The sequence below is a fragment of the Monodon monoceros genome, unplaced genomic scaffold, assembly GCF_005190385.1.
Source record: "Monodon monoceros isolate NGI ecotype Baffin Bay Population unplaced genomic scaffold, NGI_Narwhal_1 Super_Scaffold_7, whole genome shotgun sequence".
Lineage (NCBI taxonomy): Eukaryota > Metazoa > Chordata > Mammalia > Artiodactyla > Monodontidae > Monodon > Monodon monoceros.
In genome coordinates, this window is record NW_021703784.1 from 52,890,875 (window position 1) to 52,910,621 (window position 19,747).

Consider the following 19,747-nt stretch of genomic DNA (forward strand, 5'->3'; position numbering starts at 1 on the left):
GATTGATGAAACTAAAAGCTGATTCTTTAAAAAAAAATAAACAAAATTGATAACCCTTTAGCCAGACTCATCAGGAAAAAACGGGAGAGGGCCCAAACCAATAAAATCAGAAATGAAAAGGAGAAGTTAACAACCAACACCACAGAAATACAAAAGATCATGAGAGACTACTATGAACCACTGTACACCAACAAAATAGACAACCTAGAAGAAATGGACAAATTCTTAGAAAGGTACAATCTCCCAAGACTGAACCAGGAAGAAATAGAAAATATGAACAGACCAATTACCAGTACTGGAGTTGAATCACTAATTTAAATATTCCCAACAAACGAAAGTCCAGGACCAGATGGCTTCACAGGTGAATTCCATCAAACATTTGGAGAAGAGTTAGCACCTGTCCTTCTGAAACTATTCCAAAACATTTCAGAGGAAGGAACACTTCCAAACTCATTCTATGAGGCCACCATCACCCTGCTACCCAAACTAGAAAAGGTATCACAAAAAAATAAAATGACAGGCCAATATCACTGATGAATATAGATGCAAAAATCCTCAACAAAATACTAGCAAACTAAATCTAACAATACATTAAAAGGATCATCCTTCATGATCAAGTGGGATTGATTCCAGGGATGCAAGGATTTTTCAATATCTGCACATCAATCAGTGTGATACACACATTAACAAGCTAAAGAATAAACACCATGTGATCATCTCAACAGATAACAGAGAGCTTTTGATAGAATGGAACATCCACTTCTGATAAAAACACTACAGAAAGCAGGCATAGAGGGAATATACCTCAATATCATAAAGGCCGTATATGACAAACCTGCAGCCAACATCATACTCAGTGGTGAAAAGCTGAAAGCATTCCCTCTAAGATCAGGAAAAAGAGGATGTCCACTCTCACCACGGATCTTCCCGGACTGGGGCACGAACCCGTGTCCCCTGCATTGGCAGGCGGACTCTCATCTACTGCGCCACCAGGGAAGCCCCATTCTCACCACTTTTATTCAACATAGTTTGACATACGGATGGCTAACAGGCACATGAAAAGGTACTCAACATTACTAATTATTAGAGACTGCAAATCAAAACTACAGTGAGATACTATCACCTCACACTGGTCAGAATGGCCATCATCAAAAAGTCTACAAATACTAAATGATGGAGAGTGTATAGAGAAAAGGAACCCTCCTACAGTTTGTGGGAACGTAAATTGGTACAGCCACCGTGGAGAACAGTATAACCTCTAGTGTAATGTAAACATGAATTTTATATGCTGGGAAACCAAAAAACTTGCGTGCCTAGCTAGCTTTATTGTGATATTTGCTTTATTTGTGGTGGTCTGGAACTGAACCCACAATTTTCCGAAGTATGCCTATAATTGCAGTTCACATTGTAAGGATTAAATGAGCTCAAATAAGGAAACACCTAGTACAGTGCACATAGGAGGTGCTTTTTTGTACCTTTTTCATTAAAGAGTCCATAGTCTCCTGATGGATGTCTAAACTGAGGCTTCCTGAGGATCGTGGGCATAAAGAAATACAGAGAATAGGTGTCGCTGTTGCTGCTCATGTTGAGTCCACAACAGCAGCCAGACGTGGGGCTGGAGGATGAGCAAACGATGCTGACTGGGTCTGGAGATCCCAAGGAGAAGGAGGAGGAGGAGGAGGAATTAGTGGATCCCCTAACAGCAGCGAGAGAGCAATGCGGGCAGCTGGAGAAATGTGTAAAGGCTTGGGAGCGGCTAGAGCTCTGTGATGAGCATGTATCCTCCAGGTCACTGACAGAGGAGGATTGCACAGAGGAGGTCTTTGACTTCTTGCATGCAAAGGACCACTGCGTGGCCCACAAACTCTTTAAAGCTTGGAATAAGTGTGCCGATTCATTCACCCCAGCCTTCATCACCTGAGCGTCGGGATATTTCCTTATGGTTTTGAACATGCCGTTTGTTTCTTATTTGTATAACTAAGTTCATGTGAACCTCAAGGATTTTGGCTTAGGCAGGTAGCTTCCGTGTAATTATCAGTGATTCCATCTTAATAAAGCCCAGTGGTCAGCAAAAAAAAAAAAAAAAGAGATACAGAGAGGAAACACTGGGACACAGAGCTTTTTGAGCAGGGCTGCCAAGTTTCTATTTTTGTTTGTATAATAGTTCAGATTTCCCATGGCTAGTTGGGTTGCATCTTGTTTTGTGCAATTCAGAACAAATGCTACAGGGCAAGGGTGGTAGAATGACTTAACACATGGGGGCAGTCAGCTAACGTATAGTCAGCTGGTCAGTGTTCTCTATAATGTAGCAGAAGGCAGAATCTTTCTGGAGATGAAATGGTTCAGACGTAGAATGATTCCGGGCCATCTTTTGCAAGAGAGACATCAGAGATGCGAAAGGGAGAGACCAGCTGGCCGCCAAAATAGGATTTTACAGTTATGGTTAGCTAGTGCAGGGTCTTGCCTTTTATTGTGCTTGATTCCCACACATGAGCAGGCTCTCCGGGATTAGCTCAAATCACCAAAACTCAAAAGAGTCGGTATATAAGCCACAGACCCTAATTTCTTCAGTCACTTTGGAAATAATTCATTTTTGCCCCTTTCCAGGGCATCTCCTTTCTTGTATCAAGGTTCTCAGGAGGCAGCATTAGCTCTCAGAAAGTTGCCTGAAATAAGAGGGAGGGGCTTAGTCCAATGGACAATTTTGTACAGGCTGCTATGAAACCTGATATAGTATCCCAGCCCTGAAACAGCTAACTTCCCTCATGAGCCAGATCTTTAGGTTTCCCACAGTTATCATTTCTATGTGAAATTTTGATACATTAAAAAACCAAGCAGCTTTCTATGAATTTTTTCTGAGATTGTTAGCTTGCTTGCTCGCACTGTCTCTCATTCTCCCTCTCTCTCCTCCCCAAAAAAGAAGAAGAAAGAAAAGAAAAACATTACTTTCTGTAGATGTGTAGCATATTTCCAAAAGAATTTAAAAGAAACTGGTATGGTAGTTGCCTCTGGAAAAGGCTACTGGTTAGCAGCACATAGGTATAGGAAAGTGGACTAATTTAATTGTCTATCCTTTAGTATCTTTTGAATTCTATTCCTTATTGGTGTAATTCTATAGCTAGGTATGTATAACCTATTAAAAAAATTAAATACTTCAAATCAGTAGTCCCAGCCCTGAACACAACTATTTCATGTGTGTGTACCACTTTCTGTTCTCTTGTCCACAGGCAGATGTATTTAATATGGTTGCAATCACTTTGTCTATACCTATATCCAGTTAGCATGCTTTAATTGTGAGTATCAGAAAACCTTATCTCAAATTAACTTATAATGGCTATTTATTTCTTCATATGAACAGAAATCAGAGGCATTTCTTAGTATGGTATGGTTAAGTAGTTCATTTATATCATTAAGGACCCAGTTTCTCTCTCTCTTTGGATTTTTCTTGTCCTCAACATTTGCTTTATCCCAAGGCTTTTTTTCTTTTAGAGTTACAGTATGACTGCCAGTGGTAATCAGGACTATAAAACATTCTTGTTCAGTCTAGTGAGAGATAGAGACAGAGAGAGAGAAAGAGAAAATGAGTGATTCATAGACCACCATCAGACCTGCTTCAAGCATTGAATATAAGTCCTTCCATTAGGACTCATAAGGCCAACCTAGGTGACCTAACCAGGAAGATGATGTGTGCTAATTAGCTTAGTCCAGTTGGGCTCTATCTGGAACTAGGTTTGGGGCACCTTCTCTTGAACAAAATCAGGGTTCACTTAGTAAGGAAAAAGTGGAAAATTACTAACTAGGTAGGCAGCCAATGGAGCCCACTATGATACCTTAAAATTTTTTTTTCTGATGATATAAAACATACTTACCGATTGTATAAAACACTTGGAAAATAAAGCATAGTTAGGAGAAGGCACTAAAAAACACCCTAATACCTCTATCTAGAAAACAGGTTGCTCTGTTTTTTCATATTTCATATATGTGTGTGTATATATATATATATATGTATATATATATATGGTTTTTACATAGTTGAGATCATATACCTTATTACCATATTATATTTTAATGGTTGTAGAATATTCCATTGACTGTATGTACAGTAATTTATTTAATAATTCCTCTACCATTGGATATTTAAGTAGTTACTGGGTTTTACTATAACATAACAATGAATATTGCGGGGCATAAAGTATTTCATTTCTGTTGAATGTTTCCCTTAGAATTACTTCGTAGCATAAAGCTACTGATCAAAACTTTTGACTATATGTGTGGCTTTTATAACGTAGTACAGTACTGTTTTCCAGAAGAATTATAGCAGCTTAAACTGCTATCAAAGTGTAAGTGAAAGTTTCATTATAACCACTTCAGCATTGAGTGCTGTCATTTAAAATTTTTTTACCAATTTACTAGGTATAAAATGGTAAAAAGCTTTTGACATGATCTTTAATTGGTGTTATTCTTATTCTGTGTTTGGCTTGGGTTTTTATTTACTACAGGGATCTGCAAAGACTTGGAGAACTTCAGTCTGAATTGGCAGGAGTAGCTGACTTCTCTGCTACCTATCTGAGGTGTCAGCTTCTTCTCATCAAGGTTGGTTTGAATCCATTTTGTTCATGAGTGTGTTGCTAAGAATGCAGTTTAATGGACCCAGCAGTGTTTGAGGCTATAAGTAGAAAAATAACTGGTTTTATGCAACTGCTTAGCAATGGGGAAATTATGTACTCTGTAGTATAATTATATTTGCCTCTAATTAAAGAATTGTTAACTCATATATGAATTTGAATTTTTTAATTTGAGAGAATTCCTTTATCATATAATTAGAGCAGGTTGGATAACCATTTGCATTAGAATCCCAAGGATTTTAATTGTTTTTTAACAATTTGATTAGCAAAGATCTTATATAAACATTTGTATTTTATATATTTATATATTTCTAAATGCTAATTGCATTTGGTCAAAGTCAAATTAGTCAAAGGTTGATTTCATTGCTTTTAAGAGCTAATGACTTGCTGTCATTTCATACTAGGTAGTTAGAGTACATATATATACACACACAAAATTGGTACCCAAAAGCTGTTTCAGTTCCCTGAGTTGAAAACCAGTTAAACTAGCTCAATAGCTGTCAGCTTCTGCAGCAGAGCTCTGCTATAAATTTAGGCTTAGAATTTAGAAGAGCCCTTCTAACCTGATAAGACTTAACTTGGCTTTAGTTCTAAATGTGGTTAGTCTTCAAAGTTATTAATGATATTTGACCAAAGTCAGAATAAATGGAGGCGTCAGAAATTATTTGCCACTGTAAGATATGTGAGCTTAGGGTTTTGTAGGTGTGTGTATGCATGTGAAGATGAGTGTGTACACTGAAGTAGTTTGGGATTTAAACAGTCCTTATTTGGCTAGATAGATTCTTTCAAATATATATGCCTGTGTAACCACCACCACGGTTAAGATATAGAAGATTTCCATTACCCCCAAAAGTTCCTTCATGTCCCTTTGCACAGTTATTTGGCTTTTCCAAGCTTCTATGAAACAAGGCTAATAATAACTCTACCCAGGTAAGGATTGGTAGCAAGCAGTGCATGTGAAAACCCTTGGTCTAGTGTCTGGTACATAGTGAGTGCCGTGTCAGTGTTGGTCTTCTTCCTTCTTCCTTGGCTTGTTGTCTTCTAGATAGCAATATAAGAAGGCCTTTGAAAAGAATCCACTTTTCTTTAGTAGGAAAAGAGAAGAGATTACTCCTAAAAAGAACACAGAACTATGTTTTTTATTCAGCGTCATGTAGGAGAAGTGTAGGTAAGGGACCCAGACTTAGAACCCAAGGCAGGCAAGTGTTTGATAATAGGGGAGGAGCTAAATAAATCGTGGCACGTCTACTCAACAGTATATTCTGTAGCAATAATGATCTTTATGAAGAATTATATAAGAACATGACCAAATGTGACATAATATTATGTACCCAAAGAAGCACACAAAATTACTTCTGCTTTCTGACTACAACTATATAAAAAAACATGCATATAGGAAGTGATTGGAAGCAAATATTCAAAAACAATAACTCTTAATGGTAGTATGATTTAGGTTATTAAACAATTTCTATATCTATAGTCTAGACCTGCCACTGTCAAATACAGTAGTCACTAGGTATGTGTGACCATTGAGCACTTTAAATGTTCATGTTGAGGACTTCCCTGATGGTGCAGTGGTTAAGAATCCGCCTGCCAATGCAGGGACACGGGTTCGATCCCTGGTCTGGGAAGATCCCACGTGCTGCGGAGCAACTAAGCCCGTGCACCACAACTACTGAGCCTGTGCTCTAGAGCCCACGAGCCACAACTACTGAGCCCAAATGGCACAACTACTGAATCCCACCCGCCTAGAGCCCGTGCTTCGCAACAAGAGAAGCCACCGCACTGAGAAGCCCATGCACCGCAAGGAAGAGTAGCCCCGCTCGCCGCAACTAGAGAAAGCCCGTGCCCATCAACGAAGACCCAATGCAGCCACAGATAAATAAATAAATAATAAATAAATTTATAAAAATAAGTAAATAAATGTTCATATTGAGATGTGCTGTAAGTGTAAAATACACACTGTATTTCTTAGACTTAGTATGGAAAAAATGTAAACTATCTCATTAATTATTTAAAAAATATTGATTGCATAGTGAAATACTATCTTATTTATACTGGGTTAAATAAACTATATTAAAATTAATTTCACCTGTTTCTTTTTACTTTTAAAGATGTGGCTACTATAAAGTGTAAAATTACATACACGGCTTGTGTTATATTTATGTTGTATAGTGTTAGTCTAGGTTTTCTGTAATGTCATTATGCCTGTAATTAAGAAGGGCTGTGAAAATAAGAGACTATAGCAGAGGTTTAGATGAGATGGCCGTATGGATGGATAGGCGAGGAGGGAGATGGAAGGTAAAATCCATGGCTCTAAGTGATAGTTTTGAATGTGCAGAGATTGAGAGAGGGAGGAATCTAGGAAAGCTTCTTGATTTCTTGTTCGAGTATGTTGGTAAGGTGATGGGGCTGTTCAAAGGATAGAGAGCATGGAGCAAAGAAAAAGGAACTAAGTCAGGGAAGAAGGGTCTAGGCAGTCTGGTTAGTCCAGTGACTCTGGGATCAAGGAGGTCCCAGAGCCTCAGAAGCCTGGCTTGCCTGGGCATTCTTGGTGAGGCCTTCATGGCTCCTGCACTCTGCTTGCAAGCTCTGGTCTGGAACATAGGGTCTTTGGGCCAAGAATTGAATGGGGAGGAGTTCATTTGGCCCAAATCATTGGTCTCCTCTCTGTCCATAATAGGTAGGACTTACTGGCCTAAAAGAATAAGAATGAGAGGAAGTCTTGATCACGGTAAATTTTCAAAGCAAAACAGACACTTAAGTCTCAAATTATATGGCAGTCTTTTTGACCTCTGTGTTCTGTCCTCTCCTGATTTGTTAGGCCTTGCAGGAAAAGCTGTGGAATGTGGCTGCCCCTTTGTATTTGAAGCAGAGTGATTTGGCCTCAGCAGCAGCAAAACAGGTAAGCTTATTGAGACCTTCTCCTCAGGTGGATCTCTGTCCAGATCTCTGTCCAGAAATTGCATTGTCTAAGTTAGAGTCAGAGGCGTTCACAAGGCTCTGCTGTGGCCTCCCCATTTTCAGCCTGTGTCAGAAGTTAGTGATACGAGAAGCAGCATAATTAGGGGACACAGCACTGGCTTTAGAGTCTGGGGACTTGGGTTCTGTTCCCATGTCTGCCTCTAATTTGTTGGGTGGTGTTGAGCAGGTTACTTAACCTCCCTGATTTCTAAGATTTCTTTTGTGTTCTAAAATATTATTAGTTTGTATTTCAGATATACTAAAATCTAATAAATACTATCATGAATCTTTCATCTGAAAATGTAGCTGAACTCATTTTGAGGTGGTTATATTTTTAGCCTGTACCATCTCTCTTTCTCTCTCTTTTCTTTAACCATCTCTTGAATATTTAAAGGTCTGTTTTTTCCTCCTCAGTTCATTAAGTAGCATTTAATTTTACTTGCCTTAAGTTTATTTCTTTCTAGTTTTGAGCAATTTCCCTTCATTCTTGGGTATTGGGATTTGGTGAACTCTTCTGGGTCATGTCTTCCCAATAGTAAGCCTGTATATGACTAATTACAACCCAGTAGGAAGATAATGATGGTGACTATGATTGTTACATTACAGTTCACTAAATGATTTCAAGTCTATTTTAATTAGCCCTCATAATAATCCCATTAGGTTGGAATAAGTATTAAGTCCATTTTACAGATGAAACAACGCTCAGCAAGGTTATATTCGTAGAGCTATAGGTAGTAAGTCAGGAACTTGAGCTCAGGTACTCTGATACCCAGAGTCTGTTTTCTTTCCACTACTCTGCTTCATCTCTCATCTAATCTAGACTCCCTCTCAGACCTGCCATGTGGCTTATTGTAGGGGAGTAGAACTTAATGACAACAGAACACCAATAGGCCATGTTGGGAGGGATGGGACAGGGAGCAGTAGTCTGGAAGAAAGAGAAAGGAATTACCATTGCTATGTGACAGTTACTGTGCTAAGCACCTTCCATACCTCATTTAATCCTTTAAATTTTATGATGTTGGTGCTGTTTCTTCTGCATTTACAGATAGGGAAACTGAGGCACCATGTAATTAGGAAACTTATCTTACTGTCAGTTGTAGAAGACAGCTGACAGGGCTCTGACTCCAAAGCCTTCAATGGGAGGCAAGCATCATTGCCTGCCATCATTGCTTGCCTCCCATTGAAGAAAGGGAAGGGAAAGAGAAGCATCATTGTGGGGGATTCGCTGACTTGGATAGAACAGAGCGAGAGCTTAAGATGCACTGGGCTTGAGCTGAGGTCACTGACATTGTTTTCTGCACTGATTCCCTCCCTAAAATCCCTCTGAGAGACCAGGCCCATAGAACAGTCTGGATGGCTAACAGGTGGTCAGTGGTTCCTAATACTAAATTCTTGAGGACTTTTCCTGAGGATTACGTTTCCATACGTATTCATTTGCCACCACATCACAGTGAATTTGCTTTAGTTACAAGCAGTGCTTTACAGTTTTATCAGTGTTTAAACTTTCATATCTTTATATCATCAACTAAGATGATATTACCAGATGGAAGTTTGTTTTTTTAATTGACAAAATAATTTATTCTCTCAACATGTATATTAATTTCTCTCAAATTACACTAGTTTCTCTCAACATAGGCACTTAAAAATCTCAGTTCAGAATTAAAACATAGGCATTAAAAAAAGCACTCTGTGCAGATCTGGTTTCACTTAGAATCCTGTGCTGCTCTTTGCTCTTAAGTAAGACTATAATCTGCTTATTACTTATCTCTTCCTTATAGATCATGGAAGAAACCTACAAAATGGAGTTCATGTATAGTGGCGTGGAGAACAAGCAGGTGGTGATTATCCATCACATGAGGCTGCAGGCCAAAGCCTTGCAACTTATAGTAACAGCACGGACTGCTCGAGGGTAAGATGTGTGGTTGGTGAAAAAGGGTGGCTGAGTCCTTTTAAAGACACTTACAACTGCATTCAGAGATCTCACCAAGGTTAATGATGCGTGAAATAATATTTAGGAAAGACTACCTACAAGCTCTTCATTTTTTCAGATATTCCAAGTTACATTCTTGGATCAGATTAGATCCCTGGAAAAACCCTTTGGTGGCTCTCCATTGCCTACAACACAACATAGGGCTTCATCTGGCAACAAGGCATTCTGTATAGTCCTTGATAGATTTCTTTAAGAATATAGTGCCAGAACCACTTTTTTTCTCTTCTGATGGGACTAGTGCTCTACCTTAGGCAGTAAAGACAAATTATGAGAATGTATGGTGCTGTGAGACTACTTTGTTCAAATCCTGACTCTCTACTTACTTGTTGTTTGATTACAGACAGGTTTTTTTTAGCCTCTCTGTGCCTTGTTTTCCTGTTTGTAAAATGAGAACCATGACAGCATCTATCTCATGGGGTTTCTATGAAAAATGAATGGGATAATACATGTAAAAGCACTTAGCATGGTACTTAGCACATAGTAAGAGCTCATTATAATTGTAACTGTTAGACTTTCTGATAATGAGAATTGCTATATTTCATTGATTCTAAAATGCACATTTAGAAATTTTACTTCTCTGAAATCAGATATTTTGATGGTGTGCCGTAGTTTGAAAGTGTTTTTGTTTCTTGGTGTTTCATAAAATAAAGGTGCATCTTAAGAATAATGGCACCACGGATTTAATGTAATATAGTGCTTAGGAAACTCGTTATCAGACAGGAGACACATTTGATGCTCAGTCCACCAGTTGTGTCAGCCTAAAAATAGTGTAGAGAAATAAATATGAGTGTTTAAGTGAGCACTGAAAAATACATTAAAAGGAACATTGTATTATTTTATTTCTTTGCTTATCTTGATAGTGACCTGATAAACTCAGGTAGTGATTTAATCTTAGAGATAGCCATACATTCATTTAACAAATGTTTAATTCCTGCTATGTGCCAGTCACAGCTGAGAAAAGATAGGTGCTTGTGCTGGCATCTACACTTTTTTTTTTTTTGCAGTACGTGGGCCTCTCACTGTTGTGGCCTCTCCCGTTGCGGAGCACAGGCTCCAGACGCACAGGCTCAGCGGCCATGGCTCACGGGCCCAGCCGCTCCGCGGCATGTGAGATCTTCCCGGACCGGGGCACGAACCCGTGTCCCCTGCGTCGGCAGGCGGACTCTCAACCACTGTGCCACCAGGGAAGCCCTACGCATTTTTATTTAAAGAAAATAAATATCTTTTTCAGTTTATGTATGATTACTGTAAAACTTTAAATATTGTAGATTAAGTGAACATTCTGTTCTCTGGTAATCTACCCCTTGTAAAACAAATGACTAAAAGTGTAGATTATAAATGCGTGTATTAGTGTAAATCGAATCATAATATACTTGGCTGTTCTGCCATATTTTCATTTCATCCAACAATATAATATTTCGTATTTCCATGTCATTGTATAAAGATTCCAATATATTTGGTGTTTACTCATGCTATATTTTATATTTTCCATTTGTATGCATACCTGCTTCTTTTTCTTTTTCCTTGATTTTTGCTGGAAATTTTTTATTGTTTTGTTTCTTTCTTCTTCCAGGGGTTTGAAAGTTCTGTACCCTAATTTTAACCTATTCAAGTGAGAGGCAGTAGAACATAATGATTAAGAGGGCTGGGGTGCCTCATTGATTTGATTCAGATCTTGACTCCACCATTTGCAAACTTAGTGACCTTGGACAAGTTACTTAAGAACTTCTGTCTCAGTTTATTTCCCATAAGTTAAACTGGGATAATAATAGTACTTGCCTCTCTGTCATAGGGTTATTGTAAGGATTATTGAGTTATTATATGTAAAGCCCTTAAAATACTGCCTGACACATTAAGAGTAAACACTTGACAAATGTTAGCTCATTTTAGTTGTATAAATAGTATTTTTACTCATATATATATATAAATTTTTTTTTATTTTTGGCTGTGTTGGGTCCTTGTTGCTGTGCATGGGCTTTCTTTTTGCAGCGAGCGGGGGCTACTGTTCGTTGCCGTGCACGGGCTTCTCATTGCAGTGGCTTCTCTTTGTTGCAGAGCACGGGCTCTAGAGCACAGGCTCAGTAGTTGTGGCGCACGGGTGTAGTTGCTCCACGACATGTGGGACCTTCCCGGACCATGGCTCGAACCTGTGTCCCCTACACTGGCTGGCGGATTCTTAACCACTGCGCCACCAGGGAATCCCTACCCTTATATTTTTAATAAACAGATTGACCTTATATTTTTCAGCATTAAAAAATAGAATTTATGATCATCTCTATCAAGACCATATCTAATCAAAATGAAAGTTTTAGTGTATTTTTATTTGATTGTTTCACGCTGTTAAATAATTTAGAATTTAGTTTCAGATTGTTCTTTTTTTTTTTTTTTTGTGGTACGCGGGCCTCTCACTGCTGTGGCCCCTCCCGCTGCGGAGCACAGGCCCTGGACGCGCAGGCCCAGCAGCCATGGCTCATGGGCCCAGCCGCTCCACGGCATGCGGGATCCTCCCGGACTGGGGCGCGAACCTGTGTCCCCTGCATCGGCAGGCAGACTCTCAACCACTGCGCCACCAGGGAAGCCCTCAGATTGTTCTTTTTTTAAATTGAAGTATAGTTGGTATACAATATTAGTTTCAGGTGTACAGCATAGTGATTCAGTATTTTTACAGATTATACTCCATTAAAAGTTATTATAAGATAATGGCTATAATTCCCTGTGCTGTACAATATATTGGATTATGGTTTTTAACGTATCTCTTATTTTAAGAATTCTTTCTTAAAATAGCATTAGTCTTTATAAGTACATTATCAAAATAATTTAGCTCCAGCTTACCCAGCACTGTTCTTTTTGTATCACAATTGCCTTTTAAAATTCCTTGTTCTAATTCACCATTTATCTGACTGGAACACATTCGCTAGTATTGCTTTTCAGAGTAAGTATATAAGTAGTATACTCATTGAGACTTAACATATCTAAAACTGCCTTTCTTTTGCTCTCATACATAATTGGAATTCTTTCAGAACTCTGTTAATATTGCTATGTTACCTTTTAGTATTTCATGTTACAGTTAGGATGTCTGATGTCTGTCTGGTTCTCTTTCCTTTGTAGTTAGCTTATTTTTCATGGCTCAAAGCTGTAAACTTTTCTTTTTCTTTTTAGAATTCAGAAATTTCATCAGGATATGTCTAGTTATGTGTTTCCTTTCATTATTCTTACTGACTTTTAATGGGACTTCGAAGTCTCAGCTCTGTTTTATCTCAGGGATTTTTTTCCCTCTATTATTTCTTTAATTACTACTTCTTCCATCCACTCCAGTCTGCCATACTAGATATTGTATCTTCTGGATCTATTTTCCCTATATCTTATCTTTTCTCTCACAATTTCAGTTTCTTTTTCTACTTTATATTCTGAGTAAATTCCTCAACGTACTCTTTTAATTTACCATTTCAGTTTTCATCATTTTTCATTTAGTGTTCTTCAATTGTTGAGTTGATTTCATTATTATTATTTCCAAGTGTGCTTTCTTCTGTGTACCTTTTTTGTAGCAGTTTTTCTCACTTTATCAATGCGATATCCTTTCAAATATCCTCTTAAATCTTAATCAGGTTGTTTATTAGAATTTTAAAAAAAGCTTTCTGTGCTTTCTTCCCTTGACATTACCTCACTGAGGTCTGCTTGGTCTCCTTTACAGCTCCTTATCATCCTTATAACATCTAATAATTTTTCATTGTCTTTGAATACTTATAAGTGAAAGTTTAGACTAGTTTAAATTGGTAACTGGTATAGCCTTCCCCAACAGTTATAGGTCAATGTTTGGTTTCCCCTAGTGGGCCTCACTCTTACATTGAAAGTGGGGGTTCTTAGTGCTAGAGGCCTACTTCATGTACGTACCATGTAGGTGAGGCTACCTACTCTGCTTGGGGGTTGGGGAAGAGTTCCCAAATCTTTTTGTATTTTACTGCTTGGAAATTCTCCAAGTTGGTTGTACGTGAACAAGCCAAAAAAGGTGCTACTTGGCCAAATTGCTTTCATTTCAGTCTCTGCTTAGCTGGAGTTCTCCCTTCCAGCCCTCTCATCCTAGGTGGTCTTTGGTTGGTTAACCTCACCAGCAAATTTCAGTTCCACTTCTAGTAGTTTGTCAGAGTTAAGAAAGTTTCAAGTGCTACCTGCTTTTTAGGAAAATAATTCAAATTAATGTTGGTTGTAGAGTACATTTCCATCTGCCATTTATCATTTATCCATTCAACAAATATTTATTGCATAGCTGCTTGTGTCAGGAAATACATGATGAATGATACAAAGTCCCTACTCTCATGGAGCTTACGGTTTAGTAGAAAAACTTGACTCGGTTATTAAGAACCTTGATACCATTCTCTTACATGTTTTTATATAAGGAAAGAGTATTTGTTTTTTCTTCACTGGAACTTTACTCCTTCAATTAATAATATATTAATGAAAATGAGTGGAACATTCCCTGCAGAAATTATAATAAATAAAACGCACAAAGATCAAAGGAAAAATCTGTTGTGTGATTAGTAAGTTATATTGGCCTGGCATGTTGCCTGGCTTATCTAGGTACTCTAAGTACTACTTGACCAAAGAAGCCAAGATAGAGAAGAAAGCATATAGTCTGTGTCTGTGTGCAAAGTAGTAACAAAACTTTTTCCCCTTCTGCATGAAAATTTGACCTTTGGTTTCCAGATCTCTTCCCTGGTAAGGTGATCGCATCAACTCTATTACTAGGTGACACTGCTATGGTAAAAATGATCTCTGAGAAAATTACATGTACACTAGAAGGAACTATCAGTGAACTATAATTACCTAATGCAGACACCATAGCTTTGGGCTTCATTGAATGCAGTGATTCTTGTAACTGAGCATATCCCTGTGGGGACCCTGGAAGGTATGCCTTTGGATTACTTCAAGAGATATTAGCACCTATGGAGCATGAGGCTTCTAAGTGAAGATGGTCTCCACATTCACCTGATGTAGATCTCATCTCCTTGAACCTGAGCTGTCAGTGGCAAGGTCAGAGCTCCCAGACAGCTATGTAGATGGTTGAATGGGCTGCTGCAAGGACTCCTGCAGAGGAGGAATATGACATTGCACTGCCTGTAAGCTGTGCTTCTGTCCTATATCCTTACTGAATCTGGTGCCAAGTGTGGCCTGTGATAGTCTTTGATTTTGAATGTACATTGAGCCTAATGGGCACTGCAGTGTTTTAATTAGGTCTTGGGATCCTGGCAAATATTTCCCCCTAGGTCCATTAGGAGTCCTCTGTTTCTCTTACAGATAATTTTTATAGTATAATATGCTCGTTGTCTTTTCTTGTGGGCTCAGGTTTCTGGAACTTTGGTCTTTACTCCTCAGTTCTCAGATTTCACAAGCAAATTACATGGGTTTTTGTTTGTTTTGTTGTTTTTTCTTTTCTACAGAGTTGACCCCTTATTTGGGATGTGTGAAAAATTTTTACAGGAAGTGGACTTTTTTCAGAGGTAAGTATTTCATCACTTTCTAGCTTATTAAATCTTGGTTATGTAAAGATCGTACTTACAGGGAAACAAGAGCAATCACAAGCCAGAATCTTTGGTTTAGCCCATGTAACCAAGCTATTATGATACATGCAGTATGCCCTAATTTGTATACAGGTGGCTCTCAGTATCCATGGGTTCTGCATTCATGGATGCAGAGGGTTCGACTGTATTATTCCATTTTTATATAAAGGACTTGAGCATCTGTGGATTTTGGTATTTGCAAGGGGTCCTGGAACCAATCCACCACAGATACTGAGAGATAACTGTATTTTCTTTACTGGTATATAAACTTCTTAGGTTAGCTAAACACACAACATAATAATAAAAACATTAGGAATTTTTTTGATTCAGCACTCAGCTGGGCCAGAAAAAGACAAATATTATGTGAGAAAACACAAACTCTTGTTGAAAAATCACAACTTGTCTATTTTTCTTCACCATGGATCTTAAACTTGCATATTTCTGTCTAATCTACAAAAATTGTTCCATCATTCTATAGGTAGCTTTTATTTTGTAGCATAGATATGTTTTCTCAGGATTCATTATGAAGTAAATCAGCTAAAACATATGCAGTCGATGAGTGGAAGGCTTGGTGAAACAGGGGGGGTCGAGGTAGTGACCTTGACTGTGACCTGTGGTATGCTGGCGATACAATACTGGGAAGAAGGCATTTATAGGATTTTAAAATCTAATATTTATTAAGTCTAATATTTCATTTTTTCACTCCTTGCTTCTACCCCCATGAACTTTACCAAACCTGACTCTACAGGTTTGTATGACTCTACACTTCTCAGGCTTTTTTCATTCGGGTGATGATGGCTTCCTATAGGGCTGAGTTGCAATACTACTCTTCACCAATAGGAGCTGCTCTAGTAAATGATGCAATCTAGCTTGACTCTTTAGATCCTGACTTCAAATCTCTACGAAGTCCATGCCTTACTCTTGGTTTTAGATTTTTTTTTTTTTAATTGAAGTATAGTTGGTTTACAATGTTGTATATGTTTCTGGTGTACAGCAAACTGATTTAGTTAGACATGGTTTTAGATTCTTTAAGGTGGAGAGTCTTGTTTTTGCACAGTTGGGTTGGAGAGATTTTTGGAAAGATGACAGCTCTGATTTGCCACAGACGAGGATCTGTTGTTAAGGGCTGCACATTCTTTCTTAATTCAGCCTCTGAGTCCCTATACTGATATCACCCCTCAGTGAAATATTTTTGACTATCTCCTTCTACAAAGCAGAGTACTGTGGAATCATTCAGAGCTGGGAGTAAGTTAACTTTTTTTAAGCCTCAGTACAACATTATCCTCTCTGAATCTCAATGTTCCTATCAGTGATGCTCCATTAAGACAGGCTTTTTCTTCTCTTTTGCTCAGTATAATATCCTCAGTGTCTAGAATAGTACTTGGTAAGACCTAAAGACATATTTGTTATATTAATTAATGAATCTGTAATATGACAATAATAATTCTAACAATGCACAGGACTACTGGGAGGATTAAATAAGATAGTGTAAAACACTTAAGAGGATGCCTGGCATATATAGATATTTAATAAGCAAGGCTATTATGATGGTCATGTCACTACAGCATAATTACATAGGTGCATGACTTTCCTCGGTAACCATGAACTCCTCCAGTTCATCACTTTTCCTACCTCAGGGCTTGGCAGAAGTTTAGGGCTCAGCCTGTGGTGAATGAATGCATAGCTGCTTCTGTTTGTTCCTTCAGGTGTTTCATCGCTGATTTGCCCCACCTGCAGGACAGCTTTGTGGACAAACTTCTTGACCTCATGCCCCGACTTATGACATCCAAACCTGCAGAAGTGGTCAAAATTCTACATACCATGCTGCGGCAGAGTACCTTCCTACACCTCCCCCTTCCAGAGCAGGTCAGTGTCTGTGTCATACCCCTTCAGGCGAAATCCATCCAGAGAGCATCCAAAACTGCTCATCTTGGTGATCTTCTTTGACCAGTGGAGGAGCTGGGTTAGGGCCTTTCCTCTGATTGACTAACATGTGTCCACCCATTAGATAAGGAGACAGAAAGGCAAGGATCATGTTTTGTTACCCAGAGATGACCTGGCTTTAGAATCGTATTTTCTTCTTGCTTACAGATCCACAAAGCCTCAGCCACCATTATTGAGCCAGCGGGCGAGTCAGACAACCCTTTGCGGTTTACCTCTGGGTTGGTGGTGGCCCTGGATGTCGATGCAACCCTGGAACATGTTCAGGATCCTCAGAGCACTGTGAAGGTCCAGGTCTGTCAGGTTTTGGTTCCCATGGAGCTTCTAAACTGACTTTGTGTTGGAACTTTTAACTTTAGCACCCCTGTAATCTCTACCTGAGGGACAGAAACTGGGGAGAGAGAAGAGATAAGTTTTTATGGACAAGAGCCTGGGTGTGAATCCCAGCTCTACTGCTGAGTATGGTCTGGAGGAAGTTACTTTAAACTCTGAACCTTAGATTCTGCAACTGACAAATAGGAATAGTTGACATTGAAATGAAGTGATGTGTATAAAGTTCCTGGTCCCCAGTAAGGGTTCACTAAATGACAGGGCCGCTTCTATTCTTATAATGTGAAGTTAAGACTTGGTATTTTCAGGGCTAAGCAAACTGTAATAAGTCCTTTTCCGGTTGTAGGTGGGTCAGCTTGGTGAATACAGTTTATGGGTGGGAAAAAGTAGTCACTAGGGAGTATTCTTTCCAAGTTAGATAGATGTACTAGAGAGACAGGAGAGATGCAGTATAGACACTAAGCAATTTAACAGTCAGTAGTTAAGCCCCACTAAGAGTCCTACCCATTTACACCCCCTCCCTCCCTCCCTTCCATCCATCCATGCTTACTCTATTGCACATGCTAAGTGCTAGGCAAGCATGTCAGAATTCGTGCCCTGAGGATGCTTAGTTTCAGTGAGAGACAGACAAATGGACAGGCAGTTGTAAAACAGAAGTTCAGTCATCAGTTCCAACAGGCACAGGATGAATTAAGAATGTTATGGCCTCTTATTAAATCCTGATTGCTCACACAACATAGATCTAACTTTGGGAGCCACTTGCAACACTGCCTCCTGAAATGAGACCTAACTTTTTAAATAACCTGACCTATTCTCAAGACTAAGAGACTGGGACTTCCCTGGTGGTGCAGTGGATGAGACTCCGCGCTCCCAATGCAGGGGGCCCGCGTTTGATCCCTGGTCAGGGAACTAGATCCCACATGCATGCCGCAACTAAGAGTTCACGTGCCTCAACTAGGGAGCCGCTTGCCACAACCAAGGAGCCCGCCTGCCGCAACTAAGTGTTACTGAGTTCAAGCTCGCTCTGCTCACTGTACTACAGGCCAGTGAATCGGGAGATGAGGTGTTGAGACAAGGAATACGACTTTATTCGGAAAGCCGGCAGACCAAGAATATGGCAGACTAGTGTCTCTGAAAAACCATCTTACCTGGGTTTGGATGCCAGTTTCTTTTATAGAACAGAGAGGGGGAGGAGGTGAGGAAGTAAAGTAAAAAGGCCGTAAGTTTTGCAAATGTCCCCTGGAATGGCTAGCCTCAGGGAGGGGATGTGTTAATTTCTTCTTTCTTGCAGCCACCCACAGGTGGACAGGGTCAGGATGCTTCCCCCAACAAAGGCACTTTGGTTTAACATAACATTCAGGCAGAGGGACAGGGTTCCCCGAGGCAGGCCGTTATGTATAGACAGTATCCTTTTAGTGAACAAGAGCAGGAAAGCAAAGGTTAAAGTAAAAGAAACAGGTCCAACATGTAGCCAGATATGGCTCTTCTCTGTTACATAAGGAGCCCATGTACGGCAACTAAGGAGCCCGCGAGCCGCAACTAAGACCCAGCACAACCAACCAACCAACGAACGAAATAAATAAAGAAAATAAAGATTAAAAAAAAAAAAAAAAAAAAAGAAAGACTAAGAGACTGGTTCAGTGAGATAATGGACCGATCTACCGACTTAGCTTCTGGATTGTGAAGCTTCTTAGAAGTTTCAAAGGCAGGAATGAAGGGGAACATAATACACCACCCCAAAATAAGCCTTTTTGGCCTAAGGATTATTTTGGGATGATTATTTTTGAGAGGCTGTAGACTGGAAACAGAGTAGAATTGCCCTTTTGTGCGGGAAATTTACATTTATAAGGGAAATCTCCATTTGTAAGGTATCTTCCTCTCGGTACCAGAAAGGGAAGCAAGACTAAATCTCTAGAAATTCATCAGTGAAGACTATGCCAACTTAAATTTGCATAACACTCGTACCCTTGATTATTGTGTTTTACCTGATAACCTCCCGTAACAGGCTCCCTTCCTCTTCAACATCTTCCTTTTGTTTTTAGCTGAATATGGTATTTAAGGTGATGGCTTGGTTAGTTTCAGGGAGTTACTCAGTTTTCCTAGGTCTCTTCCTTATATAGAGGAGACATATTTGTTATTAACTTCTATTTGTTTTTCTCCTGTTAATCTGCCTTTTATTATAGCAGGGTCTCAGCCAAGAACCAAGAAGGGTAGAGGGGAAATTAATTTTTCTCCCCTACAGGGTTATTTCCAGTTTTGGCTACTATAAAAACATTCTGCAATATACTTAAAAATATATATATATATATATATATACACACACACACACATATATACATATG

The 19,747-nt window shown here is 39.1% G+C and overlaps 1 protein-coding gene and 1 pseudogene across 2 annotated transcripts in view; both read left to right on the top strand.

Annotated features, from left to right (window-relative positions):
* INTS4 (integrator complex subunit 4) overlaps positions 1-19,747 on the top strand; it is a 112,023-nt gene that overhangs the window by 85,527 nt on the left and 6,749 nt on the right. The window contains exons 16-21 of the mRNA XM_029207841.1: positions 4,500-4,593; positions 7,450-7,530; positions 9,368-9,498; positions 15,015-15,074; positions 16,841-17,000; positions 17,226-17,369. Of these exons, the coding sequence (XP_029063674.1) occupies positions 4,500-4,593; positions 7,450-7,530; positions 9,368-9,498; positions 15,015-15,074; positions 16,841-17,000; positions 17,226-17,369 (670 nt within the window). The remainder of the gene's footprint in view (positions 1-4,499; positions 4,594-7,449; positions 7,531-9,367; positions 9,499-15,014; positions 15,075-16,840; positions 17,001-17,225; positions 17,370-19,747) is intronic.
* On the top strand, positions 1,361-3,212 carry LOC114886809 (annotated as a pseudogene). The gene has a single exon (XR_003791437.1). The product of XR_003791437.1 is annotated as a cytochrome b-c1 complex subunit 6, mitochondrial pseudogene (transcript).